Source organism: Sebastes umbrosus, chromosome 3 (assembly GCF_015220745.1).
Source record: "Sebastes umbrosus isolate fSebUmb1 chromosome 3, fSebUmb1.pri, whole genome shotgun sequence".
Lineage (NCBI taxonomy): Eukaryota > Metazoa > Chordata > Actinopteri > Perciformes > Sebastidae > Sebastes > Sebastes umbrosus.
Genome location: NC_051271.1, coordinates 37243642 through 37265133, shown reverse-complemented (window position 1 = coordinate 37265133; position 21492 = coordinate 37243642). Strand labels below are relative to the sequence as shown.

Here is a 21492-nt window from a genome sequence, read left to right as displayed (position 1 = left end):
TCTTATTTCAGTTATATAAGATTAGATAAACTTTGTTAACACCTCAAAGAGGAAAAATATAACAATATCCTAGATGCAAATAACCTTTTGTATGTAAGTGACAACACCACAAAAACAATGCACACAAAAACAGTTATCTTTGTATATAAATGTAAAAAATGATTCAAATAAAACAAGGTTCGCAAATATATTTCTGATGCACATACAAATGTTTCTTGTTTTAAATACATGTAATATAAATCCACAAATATATGTATTTAGGTATTTGCAATTTTCACCAAAAACATATTTGGATGTTGTTACATTTATATACAAACTGTTGAACCTCCATTTAAAAAAAACTGCTTGTCATTTGTGAACTTCACTGCATTTTTCTCAACAGGGAATTATCTGTAGCCAATCAGATGTCTCCCTCCTTTTCAGCCAATCACATGAGCGTATCCCCCACGAGGGTATGTATGTATGACTTGCGGGAAGACCCGCCCCTACTCTGCCTCTGATTGGCTACTTTTAAAGGCTAACGGCAGGTAGCCTAGCTATGATACTTACTTGGAGCTTTGAACTAGACAGGTCTAGGAGGAATGCTTTTGTTCCTGCAGTCTGAAGATATAGGCTACCCGGTCTGAACAACATTATGGTTTTCCATCATTAAATTCAGTCTGGGAATTTTTTAAGGCGATAAATCAACTGCGTAGATTTTCAATAATGGCAATTGTACAAAGAAATTGATGGTGAATCTAAAATTTGCTCCAACGTTTTCAGAGTTTAGAAGCTTTAGACCCTCGCTAATGGCTGTCCTCCAGCATCCATGCACCCCTGGATGTGGAGCCTCCAACATGCTTTGCGGGCCCTTCCTCTCCTCTCACCTGCCATGACTGCCTCTCCAGCCCCGTTAAAAGCCTCCAGATTTTTACAAACAAAACATATATGAAAGGTTTATTTTAGACTTATCTATCAGACACAGTTTTAGTGATACAAATAAGTATGATAATGAGTGTGATTATTATTATTATTACATATTCCCATATTTACGTATTTAGGCTACCTCTGGGAAAAATTATTATTAATATGATTAAACCGCCTTTAGAAGCCATTAGCCAATCAGAGACAGAGTAGAGGCGGGTCTTCCCGCAAAGTCAGACATACTCTCCAAAACCCCAGGAAGGGTGCTGAAGCAAATTTTCGGTGGCACTACAACCTCCGCGTCCGTCACGTGATGCCATTGGGCCCAAAATGACTTTTTCCCAGAGACTTACATTGGGGAAAGAGACGTCTGTAACTCCTTTGAGGTAAATCAACCTCCCAGTATGAACACTCTAATAGCCCTTATTTAAATCATTAGCTTCTAAAAGTTGTAAAATGCACTAATAGCTGCATCCAAATTATTTCCCTTCCTCCGTTCATGTGAATGAGACCCTGAATGAAGCTGGAGCGAGGGCTGGGAGGCGGAGTTAAAGGAAACGCTACTGCCTGTGCCTGCACTATGGGCCGAATGGATGTGGAAGATCGCCGGATGATCCGGGTACTTTATCACTCGGCAGTCAAGCCATTTTGGCTTCATGTAGCCACTGATAAACTCTGAGAGAAATGAACGGGAGCCCGCCCCCAATGCTGTATCCAGTTCTCTTTATACATCCATGATACCCTTGTGGGGACACGCTCATGTGATTGGCTGAAAACGAGACATCTGATTGGCTACATTGCTGTTGAAAGAAATGCATTTTGTTTAAAAAAAAAAACACACAAATGCAATGAAGTTCACACGACAAGCAGTTTTAGGGTCAACAGTTTGTATATAAATGTAACAACATCCAAATATATTTTTGATGAAAATTGCAGATACTTTTAAATACACATATTTGTGGAGAGAGTCATTTAAATACATTTGTGAATCATTCTGTGCGCATTCATTAATATTGAGACTGATCTGACTGCATATGGCGTGCATGTTACTGTGTAAGTGAATCATCATCGCAGCCAAGAACTAGTAAGGAATCTCAGGAGAATATTTTACTCTAATGCTCGACCTCTGGCTCTGCCCATGGGGGCCAATTCCCCCTCCGCACCTTATCTCTGATCTAATTATTTCGATTTGCCGTCCCGTAGATGGATGAAAGTTCGCCTGTCTGCTGGCTACACTCCTTTTGTTGCCTCCTTGCATCTGAGTGGCCTTATTTAGCTGTGTTCCACCAGATAAAAAGAGCCTAATCGCTCACTGTAAGATATAATCGTCTGCTACTCTTTCCAGATATTCCTTTCAAACCACAATAAAGGAATCGTTATGTGTCCACTGCGACCGTTCAGGAAGCATATGTAGAACTCTGTCTCTTACATTGTCCGAGGAAAAAAAGTGGATGGAAGCTGTGACCTTTTACAATGTCACATTATAGATTTGAATGATAGTAATGACATTTAGCGCAAGGCCTCTGAAAATGACACCTCCCATGAATCTTCTCCGCTATACGTTGACGTCTTTCTTTCCGTGCGCTCAGTCCTTGAACAGTTTAATCGAACGGCTGGATTGGGTTAATTTAAAAAAAAATTAAGACATCCACATTTAAAATGCCATCGAGGAGGCAAGACAGTGAAAACATGATAGCTAGATGTGGGTGATTAAGTGTTGATCCATGGTTAATGAGCATATTGCTGGCGACCAATCTCTGTTAAAACCCTCCCGTCAAAGACAGACTAAGCTCAATTGATCTGGCGTGACGTGATTCATTTGCTGCAGGGTGTCTCTTTCCCTGCCGTCTCTGATCCATACCTCCACTTACCTCGTGATCCGACAACACCGGCTTCTATCTCCGTGCTCCAGCTTATGCACAGCTCAACATCAGGCTGATAAAACACCAACGGTTATCCCTCCAACCCTCTATCGATTCGGTATTGTTACCCTCCTCACTCGCCCCGCTTCCTCACAAAAGGCTGAGCGCTCGCTGTGAGGGAAATCTTAATCACCCCCTGCTAATGCTATCGGCCACTGTGATTTTGGAAGTGAGTAATTATTTTCTGAGGGTGATTGTTTTAGTAGGCAGGGCGAGAGAAATTGGCCGCTTGCTCCTGTTCCCGCCTTTGTATTGGCTTCGAATTGGTTGTGGGTTCTTTCTAATCGCTGAGGCGACAGACATAAAACTGGCTGTGTTACGATAATGTGTAAGGTTGGTGAAATAATGTGTCTGTTTTCACACTTACATGGTGGTAAATGAGTAAAGTGAAGGTGACAATACTTTCTAGGCCCCATTCCCAGTATTAAAAGAGCAAATTGTGAGCCGCCGTGATTCAAAGGCTTGAGAAAAGATGAGCCAAAAGCACTGCAATTGAAGGATGTAGTTAAATAGTGAGCATAAAGAAGGGGACATAACACTGATGACTGAAAAATAAGGCTTAAAGGGTGGATTTTAATATGAAATGTACGGTATGTGCATACACCTCTTCAAGGCATTTCTACTTCTTTATTTACCTGAAAATCCTGACATTTCATTTGATTTGAATAAAGCACGGCGAATGTAATTTCCCATTCACAATGGAGAGTCTGCTGCTTACTATATGATTATAGAATATGATTACTGTTAATTACATCTGACAAGCCCCGAAGACACTGGCAGATATCAGGAGGTCTCGGCATAGCACGGCGATGCCAACGTTGGCGAAGCCGGGCCGATGAGAGATCCAGTTTGAGAATGTGCTTTTCCGTTTATTGGTGCTTAATGAAAAACAATTTATCTAAATCACCACCAGGGAGGGTTACTGGTTAAAGCTCTGGAAAGAGGGCTAGCAGTTCTGTCAGTGACAAATGTGCTGCTGTTTTTTTTCCCCAATTCAAATTGAATTGACGAGAGAGAACGCAGCCATTTGGGCCACGAAGCAAAGCCACGACCCACAATTCCACCTCACAATAGAGACTTATACGAGAGATAAACATGCCCCGGCCCATATTTTCATATTGATAATGGAACAAATGATTCAGTGTAGTGTGAAGGGGTTTTGCTCGTAGTGACAATCCCACAGAGATTTGTCTTTCTATTCTATTATTCTGGCTACCCCCACTCTTCAGTTCCCCTCAGCTTTACAGTTTCCAAAAAACTCAACGCTCATAAACCTTGTTTCCTTTTTTTCAGCCAAAAAGGCTTTGGTAAACCCAATACCTGCCCCCCACCAAACAGCAGACGGATAAAGTTAGCTACTAGCTAACTAAGCTAAGTAAGTCAAACAGCTAGCAGCTAAAAGGGATTGATATCTTCCTCTGCATGTGGTGGAGGCCCAAATAGAGTTAAAAAGGAGAGTGAATTCATCATGTCACCAGAAACACAATTAGCATTTTGAATGTTGCAAACATGACTACTTGGATAATAATGATGCTTTCTGTCTCCTGGATGTGTAAATAAGCTATACCAATATATCCTCACATGATGGTTTGTATGATATCTTACGAAAAATGTTTTCGTTATTTTTTGTACTTTTTCCCTCGAATGTCCTACAACACGAGCGATAAGTACGCCCATGCGAGCTCCTGCATTGTTTAGGCAACAAAACTACTTGATTAGGTTTAGGAAAAGATCGTGGTTTGGGTTAGAATAACTATGGCGTTACTTAAGTATGGAAATTATCAAGTCAACGCTGACTTCTCGGACGCAATGGCGGTCTCCTGGGTGAAAGTCTGTTGATTTTAGACCCTCCCATACGCCCCGACCTCCTATCGTATATAACCTACGTAATCAATTCACATGTTATTATAATGCGTTACTGTTCGTAGGAATAGCTACAAAAAGTGAACAGCCTGGTGTGTTAACACATGTTCCATATTACCTTTATAAGGTGTTTCAGATTGTCTCTCTGCCCCCAGGTGACCAAAACAAATCTGCTAATTCAATTTTAGTATTAAAGAGACACTGAAAGATTTTGCACGCTAGCTTATATAATGGCACTTTGCTACCTCTTGTGCCATATTTGAGCCATATTTACCATAATGCATTTTTTTTTGTACAATTTGTATCTTCCATCCTGTGTACATCGTTTTTTACTTACTCATGATTTTCATGAAACCATTGCCTTGTGATTGACAATAAAGTTTTTCTAATTTTGATTCTGAGTAGGGCTGTCAATCTATCAAAACATTTAATTATGATTAATTGCATGACTGTCCTTAATTAATCGCAAATTAATTGCACATTTTAATCTTCAAAAAAAAAAAATAACCTTAAAGGGAGATTTGTCAAGTATTTAATAGTCTTAGCAACATGGGAGTGGACAAATATGCTTGCTTTATGATAATGTATGTATATATTTATTATCTGAAATCAATTAACAACACAAAACAATGACAAATATTGTCCAGAAACCCTTACAGGTACTGCATTAAGCATAAAACAATATGCTCAAATCATAACATGGCAAACTGCAGCCCAACAGGCAACAACAGCTGTCAGTGTGTCAGTGTGCTGACTTGACTATGACTTGCCCCAAACTGCATGTGATTATCATAAAGTGGGCATGTCTGTAAAGGGGAGACTCGTGGGTACCCATAGAACCCATTTTCATTCACATATCTGGAGCTCAGAGGTCAAGGGACCCATTTGAAAATGGCCATACTAGTTTTTCCATGAGTTTTTGGAGCATTGTTTAGCCTCCTTCACAACAAGCTAGTATGACATGGTTACCATTGGATTGCTCAGGTAATTTAGTTTCACACGATACCAGCATCTTCACTGTAGCTTTAAAACTGCTACAACCTAAAAAAATCACAAGTTGCGTTAATGCGTTAAAGAAATCAGTGGCGTTAAAACAAATTTGCGTTAACCCGTTAACTTCGATAGCCCTAATTCTGATACTGAAAGGATAAGGAATTATAGTCACTAGTATAGCATAAATCAGCATATATATCCTACAGTTAAAATGAACACTATTGATTTATTATTACTAATGCAAATCCCTATTTAAACTAAATTTATTTAGCCTACAAAATTGCAAAGTGAAATGCCCCAATAATGGATTTTTTTTTTTCAACATCTGAATTAATATAACCTTCTATGCATGAATATGCTTGCATTCAAAAGCATAGTCTGACTCAAAAGAATACACCTTTCTTTAAACATATTACACACCTATTCACCCACCTCCGCTTTAGTCAAGGAGGAATTCCTGTGACCATTTTATCTGGCTCCACAAAGACTCTAAATGTCATTAGCTGAAGGAAATATGCATTGTGGAATTCCTGTTCTTATTGAATTCTGTAATAACTGTGATAGCTCTGGCAGAAATATTTCAAGCATGAAATTAGGGCTTCTACCACTGTGGTGCTGTTAAATTTGAAATTATAATTTTTTTTCGGAAGGAGCAATACTAAAGAAATGACATACTAAAAGACTACAGCTGATAAAGAAAATAACATAATGTATATGTGGATTCATGCAAGGCTGCTTCATCTCCTGTTTGTACAGCACTTAGACTACAAGCTCCATCACCTTTCTGTATAGAAGGACGATTTATTACATGGTTTTTCAACCCACCTGTGTTCTTCAGGTGTTCTTTTGGTCAGTTCTGGTTTTACACATCGTTTCACCTCTTGTTGCTGTGAAACAACCTTGATCTTATTTCGGAGAGATATGATGAAAACTTCACCTCGGAGTGCACAGGAAGAGCCACAGAGCCATGGCAACAGAAGCGCACGAGTCACACTCGTGAAATGAAGTAGGATATATAGAGGAGCTGTTTGCCAAGAATAAGCCTGACGTGCGCCAAAAAGCCAGGCCTTTTCTGCTGACACTGCTCCTGCCTCTAACATCTCTCTTCTACCTTCTCATCTCCCCCATCTTTCCACCTCTTTACTCAAACTCGCCCTTCATTCCTTCATGCCTGCCCCCCCTTGCCATGTGTGTACGCTCTCCTTTCTCCTCCCTCTCTCTTCTCAGATTATGGTGTTGACGGATCCGGAGTTTGAAAGCAGCGTGCTCATCAGCTCTGATGAGGGAGCCAGTTACCAGAAGTACCGACTCACTTTCTACGTCCTGAGCCTTTTGTTCCACCCCACCGAGGAGGACTGGGCCTTGGCCTACAGTCACGACCAGAAGGTCAGATTGCGCTTGATGTTGTATCTCTTTTCTGTCCTCGCCACAATTAGCTGCATGTGATTTACTTACAGCCGTCTCTACCTTTGTGTTGCCCACAGTACATATTCACTAGGGCCTGCAATTTTCATCAATTGGGCTAATAACCTGATAGTATAGGCCATTCATTCACTTGCTGAATATGAATTAGAATGTACAATAATAAAGGTGGTGCAGTGGTTAGCACTGCTGCCTCACAGCAACAGGATCGCAGGTTCAAATCCCAGCTTGGGGCTCTTCTGTGTGGAGTTTGCATGTTCTCCCCGTGTTAGCATGGGTTTTCTCCGGGGTCTCCGGTTTCTTCCCAAAGACATGCAGGTTCATTGTTGACTCTAAATGTCCCGTAGGTGTGAATGTGAGCGTGAATGGTTTTCTGTCTCTATGTGTCAGCCCTTCCGCCTCAAAGAGTCTTACAGTAGCTTATGATTTCCTTTCTTTTCTTTTCTTGGAAATGACTGTGTCATTTGGGATTTACAAGGAAAACAGACACAATGTTCTGATACACTGCCTGTAGACAAAGTGCAACATTTTTGTATGTTCAATTGACCTGCCGTGCACTCATTAAAATACTCTAGGTTCAGATAGCTTAGCATTTAATTGGAATTATTGGAAGTGTACAAATTGAACAATGTCTCCATTTTACTCACAATTAGTGCCACATTATACATGGTTCTTTAAAAGAACCTTCCTAGAAAATTATTAGAATCATTATTTACAAACTTTCCTTGTGAAACATTTGCAGGAAGGAAGGAATGACTCAACAGTGACTGAAACGGGTATTTATATTAATAAAAAAAACAGAAGCTCAGAGCCGCAGAGTGGTGACTAAGGCACCACTGTGTTGTACTGATGGAAATGATGCTGTGGGAATGTACACAATGCACCATGCAAGCCATTACAGCACAGGAACTAGTCATTTGTTTATTAGCTCTGGCTTTATTTTGGACTCTCCCTTTTGTTGTCTGACAAGAGCAGAGACTCACTTATTATTTCAGCCCCGGCTGTCACTGTAGTTGAGAGGTAATGGTACATTATTACATATCGGTGCCTTAAAGTGATTCTTAGCCTCCCATATTCCTTACCAGGTATCACCTTCACTGGGCTTTGTCACACTGTTTGGAGCTCTGCACACCATCTTCACACAGTGCCTAAGATTGTACCCAGCCATTAAGGTCAATGACTCTGACCTGAGAGCCAAAGCCATCGCCCTGCAGGGGGGGACATGGTGCAGGAGGGTGATGATTGGTGAACAGTGGTGGCTGTATCAAACTGTCAACGATAAAGCTCTGAAAAGGTTCTCACCGCATGGACAAATGTCAGGGTTTTTTCTTGGCAGAGTGGATTTACGGCATTTAAGTATGTATTCTCACATCGATGGGTGAACAATTAAATATAAACTAGAAAGGTGCACAGTAGAGTGCAGCTCTCCGCCAAGTGTGTCTGCAACGGCCAAAGCTGTGTTATTTGATTGAATGAATACAAACCACAATTGTCTAACCCCCCCCCCCGCCCCCGTTTAGACCACAAGCATATCAGACGCGTTTTTCACTTGTATGTCTCACACAACAGATACACTCTCATTTCATAGTCTAGTAATGATGGAACTTGACCCCAAACAAATATCAACAAAAGCTATTTCACATGTATTATACCCCTAAAGGCATCCTCTTTAATCTGCCTTTGTCAATGAGACAGAATTTGGGTAGAATCAGACCAGATCTGGGTAGAATAGGACCAGTTCTGAGTGGATAAAAACTAGATCTGGGTAGATTGGGGCCAGAAATGGGTAGGATAGAACCGGATCTGGGTAGAATATAAGACCAGATCTGGGTAGAATCACATCAGATCTGGGTTAGAATAAGACCAGATCAGGGTAAACAAAGACCATATCTTGGTAGAATAGGACCAGATCTGGGTAGAATAGGACCAGATTAGGATAAACAAAGACCATATCTTGGTAGAATAGGACCAGATCTGGGTAGAATCATACCAGATCTGGGTGGAATAGCACCAGATCTGGGTAGAATAGGACCAGATCTGGGTAGAATCACACTAGATCTGGGTATAATAGGACCAGATCTGGGTAGAATCACACCATATCTGGGTAGAATAGCACCAGATCTGGGTAGAATAGCACCAGATCTGGGTAGAATCACACCAGATCTGGGTAGAATAGCACCAGATCTGGGTAAACAAAGACCATATCTTGGTAGAATAGGACCAGATCTGGGTAGAATAGGACCAGATCTGGGAATCAGACTAGATATGGGTAGAATAGGACCAGATCTGGGTAGAATAGGACCAGACCTGTGCAGCAAAACTGCAGTTCACTGTGTAACTCTTCATGTTGACTGTTTTAACGTTTCCTCTGAACAGAAAGTAATAGTAGTAGAAATAAGAGTCCAAACAAACTGAAGCAGTTGTTGATAACTTGCAGCCCTTAACGGCCAGTTAAGAGTGGTGAGGAGTCAGCAGTCAATGAATAAAACTGGCTATAGCCTGTTGTACAAAATAATTTTAACGCCACCAATTTCTTTAGCGCATCAACGTAATCAATCTTTTAGAGGTTGTAGCAGGCTCAGTTTTAAAGCTAGAGTGAAGATACTGGCATCATATGAAACTACAAAAACCTAATGAATCCATTGGTACCAACCATGTCATACTATCTTGTCACAAAGGGGGATAAATAATGCGATACATTCTGGAGAGGAAAAACTTTCATTGCTATTTTCAAAGGGGTCCCTTGACTTCTAACCTCCAGATATGTGAATGTAAATGGGTTCTATGGGTACCCACGAGTCTGCCCTTTACAAACATGCCCACTTTATGATAATCACATGCAGTTTGGGGGCAAGTTATAGTCAAGTCAGCACACTGACACACTGACAGCTGTTGTTGCCTGTTGGGCTGCAGTTTGCCATGTTATGATTTGAGCATATTGTTTTATGCTAAATATAGTACCTGTGAGGGTTTCTGGACAATATTTGTCATTGTTTTCTGTTGTTAATTGATTTCCAATAATAAACATATACATACATTTGCATAAAGCAAGTATATTTGGCCACTCTCATCTTGATAAGAGTATTAAATACTTGACAAATCTCCCTATTAAGGTACATTTTGAACAGATACAGTAAAAAAATGTGTGATTCTTTTGCGATGAATCACGATTAACTATGGACAATCATGCTATTAATCGCAATTAAATATATATATATTTTTTTTTAAGTGTAAATCACTGAAAACACGAGAGGTTCTTAAGCATAAAGTCATAAATGAGCACAAAAAAAAGGCTGACGGGTCCAGCAGTATGCACGATTAGCTGTGGACAGACAGACAGACAGACAGACACAGAGATGAACACCCACGCACACAAAAACAACAATACATAATCTCCTAGCGGACATAATAAAAAAAAGAAAAAATGCAGAATTAAACCTGTAGATTGTGTTAAGATGTTATGTTCCTTATTTTCATCTTTTTAATTATAATGTTTTATATTTAGTGGATGTTATGACTCTTGCTAATTGGGTAGCAGCTGTGATTTGCTTTCCTCTTCTGGAGTCTCGCATCTGCTTCTAAATCTTATTATCACACATTAAGCATTCTGTCACAGAAAGCAAAAAAAAGTCACAAGGAACTTAACTTTACTTTGAGCTCCGCTACTTTTTGCTCCAGAAATTAAAAACTCAGCATGAACATTCTGCTTTGCTGCTATTTTAAAACTGCAAGAGGAAACTATTAAGATGAACAAGGCAGCCAGGTTCAAGAAGTTCAAATCCCTGTGAAGTCTGGGTAGGAGTAGTTGAAAGGAGAGGTGCTGTCTGCACAAATTATTCTGATGGATTGCAGGGAGTAAAAAACTACTCATCAGTCACTGCTGTTATACTATTCCAAAACAGTCTTTTCCTAATGTTAATTAAAAACAGCCCTTAGCAGCTTACATTATCTATAAAGATTACAGCGTATACAAAATATGAGGTTGTGTCTGACTCGCCCATGAAATAGACTCGCAAAATCAATGACGGTAACAGCTATTGATCTCACTGATTAAATACATCTCAGTCATGAAGGTGGGGGTATGCATCATGCAGCAGAACAGAAAGTTCAAGAAGGTGGAGGCAGCTGAGACTCGGATTTGGCAACTCAACGTTAACAACGAGGTCAGCGTGTGCAATGAAGATTACAGGTATTATGAGGATATGACTAATGTGGCTATAATGTGCGTCATCAGTACATGTAGGTTGTCCATAAGCCTGACCCACAAAATATGTCCGTCGTGCCAATTTGGAGGGACCATGTCTCATCATGATTTTTTTTTAAAGGTTTATACCCCGAGTGTTGGAAAATACATGTTAGCATTGCAGCAATGGTAGCTTTCTATGTGCTATCACTCCCTTTTTTCATCATTCCATCATTATAATTTTCCCATGTTTTTTGCCATTTAAAGGTCCAATATTATAATAAATTTAGATAATCATGTTTTTTTTATTACAAAGCAGACTTAAGTCCTACGTAAATACTGTGAAAGTATCGAAACGCTCAATCCACAGGGAAATACACACAGCCCCATATTCAGAAACTCTGCATTTGAAACAAGCCGTCAGGATTTGTCTCCATTTGTGATGTCACAAATATACAATATTTAGACCATTACAGAGTTTTAAATTTAAACATTCTAAATGTGTCCCAGTTTATTCCTGGTTACATATAAATGGACCCAAGCTGTTGCCTAGCAACGCAATTCTGTTGCAATTCCATCGCAATTCTGTCAAAATGCGCTAAAACTGAGCCTTTCAGACAGAGGGTAAATACGGGCATATTCAGGCCAACAGTATGAGGAAAATAAAGGTTTTTTTGAACATCACAGCATGTAAACATGTTCTAGTCAAAACACAAAATGCAAGTATCAACCTCAAAATGAGCACAATATTGGACCTTTAAGACAGAGGGTAAATACAGGTATATTCAGGCTGACAGTATGAGGAAAATAAAAGTTATTTTGGACATTACAGCATGTAATCATGTTCTGGTAGAAACACAAAATACAAGTATTATCTTGAACATGAGAATAATATGGGACCTTCAACATAAAATATAAACAATACACATACATTATATCTATTTTATCTATATACATATTGTATCTATCTATATATAGATAGATACAATATAAAAGAGGGTAAACAACACAGAATATCATGAATATTTTATATAATAATTAATACAAAATTTAATTTATTTGCACCAAAAAGCAGCAGGCCCAGGTATGATTATCCCCTCTGCTGGACCTATTTCCGAATGTGTTATCCACATACTGCAACCACCTCCCCGGGGCTGTTGTTGCAAATAAAGAATATGTTCGTCATCTAGTTAGTTAAAAGTGGTTTACACAGATATTACCGGTCGCTTAATTCAACCCGATTTCCCCCTCGCAGGCTTCGTCTCGACCGTCGAGCCAGCAGCGAGAAGCTCTAATATGCTCATTTTCAGTTCGTAACCGGCTAATAGTTTTCAGACTGGGTCACTCTGAATTTAATCAGCTGTAAGTTGGTGCTTAGCCGTGGTTAAGTGTAGCCCCGAGGACTTAACTTTGAGGCAGGAGTGAGAAACTCTTTAGTGAAACATCAGAATGCATGTCAGGACAAATAAGCTGGAGCAAAGTATTTGTTGTACTCCTTGATTCTCTTTTAAGACTTTTTTTTTTTAATTAACATTCAGTTCAGTCCCCCCTCCTTGAATAAATGGAGGTATTTTTAGATTTAGAACTCCTGGTGACCTTTCCAGGCTCTTAGCTCGTGACTGCGAGGCCTTTGTGGAGACAATTACTCATTGATGTAGTCCCAAGTTGGCCTCTGAGAATAAGGCCAGTGTTGGTGCTGCCAAGTGAGTGAGTTATGTAAACAGGCCGACTCAGAAGAACAGTAGACGCAAGAAGCTAGAATAAATAGGAGTTGTCTTATTTTATTCCCTGTGAAGCATCTGAGCTACCAGTCGACTGGGTGTTAGGGCATCTTGCCTAACAAAAAATAAATATTTTTTTTGTTTTCCTTTTGACAAAAGCCCAGACAAGAACGAGCTGCTTTTTCTAATTTCCTCACTTATTCATGAGAGGCTTCTTTGCCCTGTAGCTGTCTGATGGTGTGCTGGCAGATATTTAGTAGCATTTGAGGGATACTGCAGAGAAATACATGTCTCCAAACAGGAAGAAAAACGATGAATATTTCCCTTTATGTTACTTGCGTTGGTTATTGTAGGGATTTTGCAAACAGAATTGTTTCTATCACAGTAATGAATATTACCATACCACTGCCTACGCCTCAGCAAACTTGAGAGACAAGGCCGTGACTCTCTAATGGACTGTGTAGTAATTACTGTAACTCATCCAATAATTGCGTCGGAGACAAGAGTACATGCTGCACACTGTAATCAAACATTTGCAATCAGCTATTTCCTCATGTGAATTTCTGACCTATGACAGAATGGAATAATTTCCCAGCTATTATTTGTCGTTAATTATATATTATCATCATAACGACTGCCCATATTCCTTATGTTGATGTTTTTAAAGAGTAATCCAGTGCGTCGGCATTGCACTTCCATAAAGTTGAGAGTGACAGATTAAAAGATGAGTGGTCAAAATTGGTGCAGCAATGTCCAAGATATCCTGACATTTGCATCATGCAGCAGAGCAGAAAGTTCAAGAAGGTGGAGGCAGCTGAGACTCGGATTTGGCAACTCAACGTTAACAATGAGGTCAGTGCGTGCAATGAAGATTACAGGTATTATGAGGATATGACTAATGTGGCTATAATGTGCATGCATCATCAGTACATGTAGGTAGTCCATAAGCCTGACCCACAAAATATGTCCGTCGTGCCAATTTGGAGGGACCATGTCTCATTGTGATTTTTTTTTTAAAGGTTTATACCCCTAGTGTTGGAAAATGCATGTTAGCATTGCAGCAATGGTAGCTTTCTATGTGCTATCACTCCCTTTTTTCATCATTCCGTCATTATAATTTTTCCATGTTTTTTGCCAATTAAAGGTCCAATATTATAAAAAATTGAGATATTCATGTTTTTTTATTACAAAGCAGACTTAAGTCCTAAGATTTCTGTCCATTTGTGATGTCACAAGTATACAATATTTAGACCCTTTACACAGATTTAAATGTAAACATTCTAAATGTGTCCCAGTTTATTCCTGGTTGCAGTGTATGTGAATGTCATCAGCTGACAGGACGTACACATGGACCCAAGCTGTTGCCTAGCAACGCAATTCTGGTGCAATTCCATTGCAAAAACCAAAACTAATGGGCAATCTTTTATTTATTTATTTTTTATTTAGTGAAACAAGACAAGACAGGTGATACTTGACAAAACAATAAAATGCATCAGGTGACATGACAGGATAAACTCGACTGGGCAAACCTAACGAAAGAAACAAAATGAGACAATTTACGGATGTTGGTGGAGGGAGGAGGGTGTTATCGACAGTGCAGGTACGACAATGTTATGATATTTTGTATTTATTTGTATTCGTATTATTTTTTGATTTCCAAACTTTTTATTAATTTTATTTCATTTCATTTCATTTCTTTATATCTTTAATTATTTTTTACAGGACGTCAGGCTGACTAATGGGCAAATTCACAAAGAGTGGATTGCGACCGCGGATAGCACCATGAATTGCGCATCATTTGTAACCATTATCTGCCCCGTCTCAAGGTCTGATTCACAACAGATATATTGCGCTAATGATAGCCTATTACAGCGCAAACATGCCCACAAAGTTTTGAAGCTGAGTGCAATTTGCCCTTTTTTGCGTCTGATTGCAATTATCCAATGTTGCAAATGTGTTTGAGGCCAATGCATCGGCTGTGAGGAGTGAGAGAGAGTCAGTCTGAGCCACAGGTCTTGTCAGGAGGGCCACTTCCATCCAAACCTCCTGAGGACAATTAAGAGAAAGGAACGGGAAAAATGTAAGCCCATGATTTGAGAAAGGAGGGAGAGGGAAGAAATAATTTGTTCTTTTGTTTATATAAGAATTTTTGATTCATTTTTTTGTTTGTTTTTTTCTCATGTATTTTCATATATGACATGTCGGGGAGATTTATTCATGTCATTTTTATGACACAACTGTCATTGCATCCCAAAATAAATGAGTTTGAGCGGGGTGGGAGACCCCCTCATAAATGCGCTTCAGTTACCACCAACACTCTGAAGACGCTAATAATTTTTATTAAATCAAAACTGCTGGTATGATATCAATATACTGTCACACGATCACTTTCACTGTCTGCTTGCTGTGAACCGCTCGCGGTAAAAATAGGCAAATCTCTAGAAGAGACGCAGCCGAATCGCGCATGCAGGCCGCGGGCTGTGTTGCCGCTCTAACTTGTCAACATGGACGCTGAATAAAAAAAACAAAAACAGGTTCTGCAGCCGCTATGCGCTGCTGACATTCCCTGTGTGGCCCGAGTTTAAGCATTTTCGGGAGCAGTGGGCTGCAGTAGGATTCATCCTGTGGGGACCATGGATACCTGGATATCTGTACCAAATTTTCATGGCAACACATCAAATAGGTTTTGAGATATTTCACTTCAAACCTCTCTGGGGAAACATTCTTTCATGGAGATTCATTCAATAGTTTTGAGATCTTGTGTTGGACCACCAGACCCACTGACATTGCCATACTGAAAGCCAGGCAGCTAGTGTGATAATACGATACGATAATACTTTTGTATCGTTGGACAGGTCTGAAATTTGTCTTGCATCACAGCGGCACACATGGCTCAAAAGCTTGTAGTTTCCAAGCCAAGATAACCCTTAATGACATAATCAGGGTCACTTTGTCAGACTTGACAAAGTCATAAAAGACGTTATACAACTCTTTTCTCAACTGAGTACTTTCAGTGACTATATGATGACATCATGTAAAACTGCCTGACTGCACCTTTAACATCCATTTTTTTCCCCTTGCATTTTGAATGATTTGGTTTCAGCTACGCCACAAATAAATCCGCGACTGATATGTTTTGGTTTTACGCTCATGTTCTAAAAAATTTGCCCGTCAGGCACCTGTTGTGACTTCACCAGCACACTTCTGAACATCAGTCTGCCGCACGTGAGCAACCAAGATGCAGAATGCATACTTTCTGCTGGTCTGCTGCAGTCTAAACCAGTCTGCAGAAAACACAAGTTGAGCACTGACAAATTTAAATTCCCCGTCCTCACATTTCCTTTGAACCCCAAAGAAGCAAATAAAGAAACTTGCTCTATAGAGAAACAATAGAGAACCACCAGTGTATATTCACAGTGTTGAGTTTAATGAGGACAGGGGCTTTCATGGTTCAGCTCTAACCTCATAAAGAGTCATCCGCATGGACATGTAGTGCAAATTCACGCTACACTGCAATTTCATTACCCTACAACACACCCTAGGTCCAGGCAAACATTTAATTTGTGTGTTTGTATTTCCACTGGAGGTGCAACAATCCATTAAGGCCGAGGCTGCTGTAGCGGGAAGCCGGTGTCTCTGTGGCTGCGGCGGCTATATTACTGAGTGTGAATTTCAACACATATGGGATTCAACCAAAGCTCTCCACGGCTCGGAGTTGGCAACCTGCTCCAGATGGAAGGATTAATGTCATTAGGTAGGTGATGGATGGCTCAGAGTCAAACGGTAATAATACAATAGATCATGACTAAATGATCATAGAGGGAGCTGTCTTTGGCAGGTTAATTCTAGATGGCAGAAGAAGTATGCTTAGTATCGCAAAGAACAAAAAAGCATTGGCAGATTAGTCAGGGTCATAATTAATTTTGTGAAAATACATATGCATATGCATTTTATGTATGTGTAATATCAAACAGAGAGTAAAACATCATAATAAGCCTAGGATGTAGGCACACATGAAAACTTTACGATATAGGAACTTGAAAAAGAGGGAAAGACAACAGGTCAAGCATGGCTCCATTCATGAGGAAATGTTTGATTGTCGCGTCTTGCATGATGAAACAGGGAAAGGGGCTCTGAAATCAAAGGGAAATTATGGATACAGTGAAGCACTGATGGCTACATGGCAAGGAGAGGCAGGCACAACAGATGGAGTAACTCGTTCTGATGGAATAGCAGATATGTATTGTCACTCCGTTGTCAAAACAGCAGATGGAGGTGTGCTGCACAAGCCGACAGCGGAGCGTATCAACAGCAATGAGAGGAAACTTTTCTGCTACTTGGTAGGACCTTGCTAAAGATTATACTTCAGTCATTAACTCATTGATTTCATGGGAACAAAGCCACTCTTGTACAGTGGGCTGTTGTGCTCTATATGAGTTTGTTTTTGTGCTGTTACCGTAACCTCCTATATTATAGGGTGAGTTGTGGTAAAGTGGGACACTGCCTAATGTGGGACAGCTAAGCTCCATTGGATGTAGGTCTTCCTCAAACCAATACAAGTCAATAAACTATTCATATTTAATGTATTTCTAATATGCCTAAATACTATAGTCTTTATTCATTATTCTTTATTTATGTATTATTATTTACATTATGTAAGGGATAATGTACAGCGAGTCGGTCATTGTTGTGAAAGGATCCCAGACAGGGCGATGCTGCGGAGGGGTCTCTCATCGCCCCAAAGGGGATTCTTTCACAACAATGACCCGCTAGATGTACATTATCCCGCTTATTACGCTGCTACTTACTGAAGAAATCAATAATTTGACACAAAAACGACAATCAGAGCTGCGCCCATAGCAACGGTCTGTTATAAAGAAATTACAGACTGCAGAACGCCGTGATTGACCAATCAGAATCGAGTATTCAACACAGCCATGTAATAATATTATTTATCTTATTGTTTGTTTGATGTTGTTTCGATTCTCCTTGTAATATCCACACATTAGCCTACAGGTTTTGTAACAGCAATAACATTGTAAGTAGTAAAATTACTGAACATGAGATTGCACATTTAGCCTGATGTGTTTCCTACATTAACTAAGGTGATTTGTAGGCCCTTTAACAGACTTATTTCAGTGTCCCACATTTCGGACATGACTGTCCCACATTACAAAATCAAGATTTGCCTGAGAAAACTTGGCATGACAGTACTGATATGTCTACAATTTCTTTTATGAGTGTGATATCTGCATTTTCTTTCTTTTTTTATTGTTTTGATTAGGACACATTTTGGGGATTTCGGAGTGGTACTGGGTTTGGATTTAATGTATTGGCTTCATATCACAATATATACCAGAAATCTGAAAAGCAAAATAATGTCCCACATTAGGCGAATTCACCCTACGATATTTACTAAGCACTATTTGGGGACAATATGGGTACAGCCTTTGTCCTGTTCTTAGCCAACATGCGTCTTGATGCGACCCAATCATGGCTCGAAGTACAGGTGTGAATGCATCCGAGACTCGTTGAGGACGCATCGAGATCCGATCACATTCACCACATTCGGAGGGGGTTTCGGCCACATTTGGCCACATTCTTAGCAGTGTGTACGCGTATGTGTCCTGGGCCATATAAAGGACTGCCTACTCAACTGACATCCTCTGCATAAGTGGAAGTACATACCCATTTGCTGGCTTTGTCCACAACACAGGGAAATTTAGAAAAGCCCAAAGAGATATATTGCAAATGCATCAAACATGTTGGGCAATTTGGTTTGCCTGCAAAACACCAAAGAATAGTCTTTAGTTTTTTAGTGGCATGGCGTGACTTTTGCATATGGTGGGGCTACGGCCCTATAGGTGGCCGATGGACAATAACCTTATATGTTCATAAAACATATCCGAATTGACGAATATGTAGGATAATACTACTACAGCGTTTTTGGTCTTTGCAAATGGAAAATGATGTACGAGAGAGATCCAATCACAAGTGGTCGCATGTGGAGAGGCATTCTAATGCCTCTCCACATGCGAAAATGTGAAACTGACATTCTTCGAGCTGTCCACTTGTGTTTCTATCACCCAAGACGCATGTTAATGCCAGGTCTGAACAGGGCATCTGGGAAAGTTCTGATGAAGCATACTGGCAGCTTAACCCTATAACAGATTAACCACACATGCTGCCATGACAAATTAAGACCCGGCAAAGGCTATGCTAAATTCCATTCTACAGTATAGTTAGCTAGAACGCTGTGTGGCAGACCACAGTGATTTCTTCATTGTATGCAGGACCAGTCTCTTTGCCCTTAGTAAACACCCTGTGTCCTCTGAAGGTGTTTAGAATTCACCGGCTGAAGGAGCAGCCTTTGATATTTCAACATCCCTCGTGACCTTTACGCGTCTCAAGTGGACCTTGAGTTGAGTTTGTTTTGTCATCTGCTCTTCAAGAATGTCAACCTAGACCCCCGAACCTTAACCCTGTGAAACGTCAACTTACACCCTATCCCTAACCCTTCACCACCCTCACTAACCCTAACTCTAACCGAGATACTCCTGACAGATGAATGCAGGCATGCTGCCTTGGTAGTTTCGGATGAGGTATATTAAACCATGTTAGCATCCATATACAGTGCTTAGCTGGTATGTTCTATAGCAATGGTACCCAACCTATTTTCCATGAAGCCCAAATGTATAAATCCTCGACCGAAATCCTCAGTTTGAATAAAGTGATTCAGTGTATTAAAGGGACTCTATGTAAGAATCAGAAATGTCTTGTTAACAGCGACACCTGTGGCTGTTAAGTCAACGAAAGTCAGCGTCCCGTTGCTTGCGCTCGCGCTTGTGCTCGCTCTACATAGACATGAACGAGCATCGCTCAAAACAGTGAGGCGACACACGTCAGCTAAAACCACAATATCACTCTATATTTCAGCTGCTTGGCAGTAATGTTAGCTGACCAGACGAAGGTCTCTCCATGAATCACTGCTGATCCTAGTGTTGGCATTTCCTGCCTCAGCCTCCCGTCCGCGGCCGGAGGGAACAGGATAGACACCGGAGTTTTGGTCGGAGACGATAACGTTTCTCTCTGCAGAGCCCCGTCACTTCACAAGACACGAGAAACCTCTGTTGGTCTGGAGGAGCTGCAGCAGTTATTTCTGCACAAACGTCCACTGTACATTCACTAGATATTCTCAGAGCTAAACTAACTCTACTGCAGTGTGGAGTGTGCGCGCATGCACGTGAGAGTGGAGCGAGCTGAGCGAGTGAGAACGAGCTCGGTGTGTGAGTGAAGGCAAGCAGGCAGAGGAGCAGAGTACAGCAGAGACTCCGGCCCTGGAGACCAAAGCTACGGTCTCTCCCGCGTCCTCCGCCCGCGGCCAACACTGATTTGTAAGACTGGCTTCAATAGATAGAACTTTGAGGTTTTGGTGCTTCCGTGTAGTTTGTGTTGGATTCTGAGTCTGAACAGTGTAGCCACACACGAGCGCATATGGGACACCGACCCGCAATGATTTATATGTGTAGGACGTTACAAACAATACCTTTGAATGAGTTCATCTTTTTTATTTACTTTTTTTAGCAAACTGAACTTGAATGCAGATACATTATATGATCTTTTTGTTTTGTAACAACTCAATTAATTTACTATCGTGTTTTTTTTTTTTGTTATTGTGGTTAGGTTGCTGCTCGACCTCCCCGTTAATACAGATGTGGGCCTCCCTTTGTGTGCATCAAGCTGGAGAGCAAATTGTTGACCGCAGTGAAAATGTTGATTTTGAAAGGCTAAATGCCAACAAATATGGATTGCAGCAGAATATTTCATTAGATTTTGTAAAAAAAATACATATGTTTAAATAGTTTTATAAACAGACTTTTGTATAAATTATCCAACAAGTGTGTTATTATGATTTTAGTTATACATGAGCAAACCTAAGTTTGACAACTTCAGAGCAGACAAATCCTGGTAAAACACCCTGTGTCCTCTGAAAGTGTTTAGAAATTCACCGGCTGAAGGAGGAGCCTTTGATATTTCAACATCCGTTGTAACCTTTACATGTTGCTTGCATGGCCGCCGCTCTCCTAGAGCCGCGTGGCCCTGTCAGTCCACTTTTAGCTCTTCACAGAAGATAAACATTGCTGTCAAGGTGGAGGAGATAGAGAAAAGAGGCTGAAGGTGAGGCGACTGTTAGCAGGTGTGTGTGTGTGTGTGTGTGTGTGTGTGTGCGTGCGTGCGTGCGTGCGTGCGTGCGTGCGTGTGTGTGAGGTGTCAGAGGAGGGTGGGGGTGAGAGAAAGGTAGGGACGAAGGAACAGAGGGAAGGGAATGAACCAATAAATGAGAGCAAATGAAGATTGATGGATCGTGCTCAGGTCCTTATTAAATAACTCATTTCTATCTGCTATAGAGACTTCGCTGACATCCTCTGTTGGCGCGGCAACAGGTGAATAGATATCAGTTCATCTGTCTGTTTGGCCTGTATAT

General features: G+C 40.5%; 1 protein-coding gene across 1 annotated transcript in view; it reads left to right on the top strand.

The window, feature by feature from the left end:
• Positions 1–21492, top strand: part of sorcs3 (sortilin related VPS10 domain containing receptor 3) — a 296330-nt gene that overhangs the window by 160723 nt on the left and 114115 nt on the right. The window contains exon 4 of the mRNA XM_037764124.1: positions 6909–7067. Coding sequence (XP_037620052.1) covers positions 6909–7067 — 159 coding nt within the window. The remainder of the gene's footprint in view (positions 1–6908; positions 7068–21492) is intronic.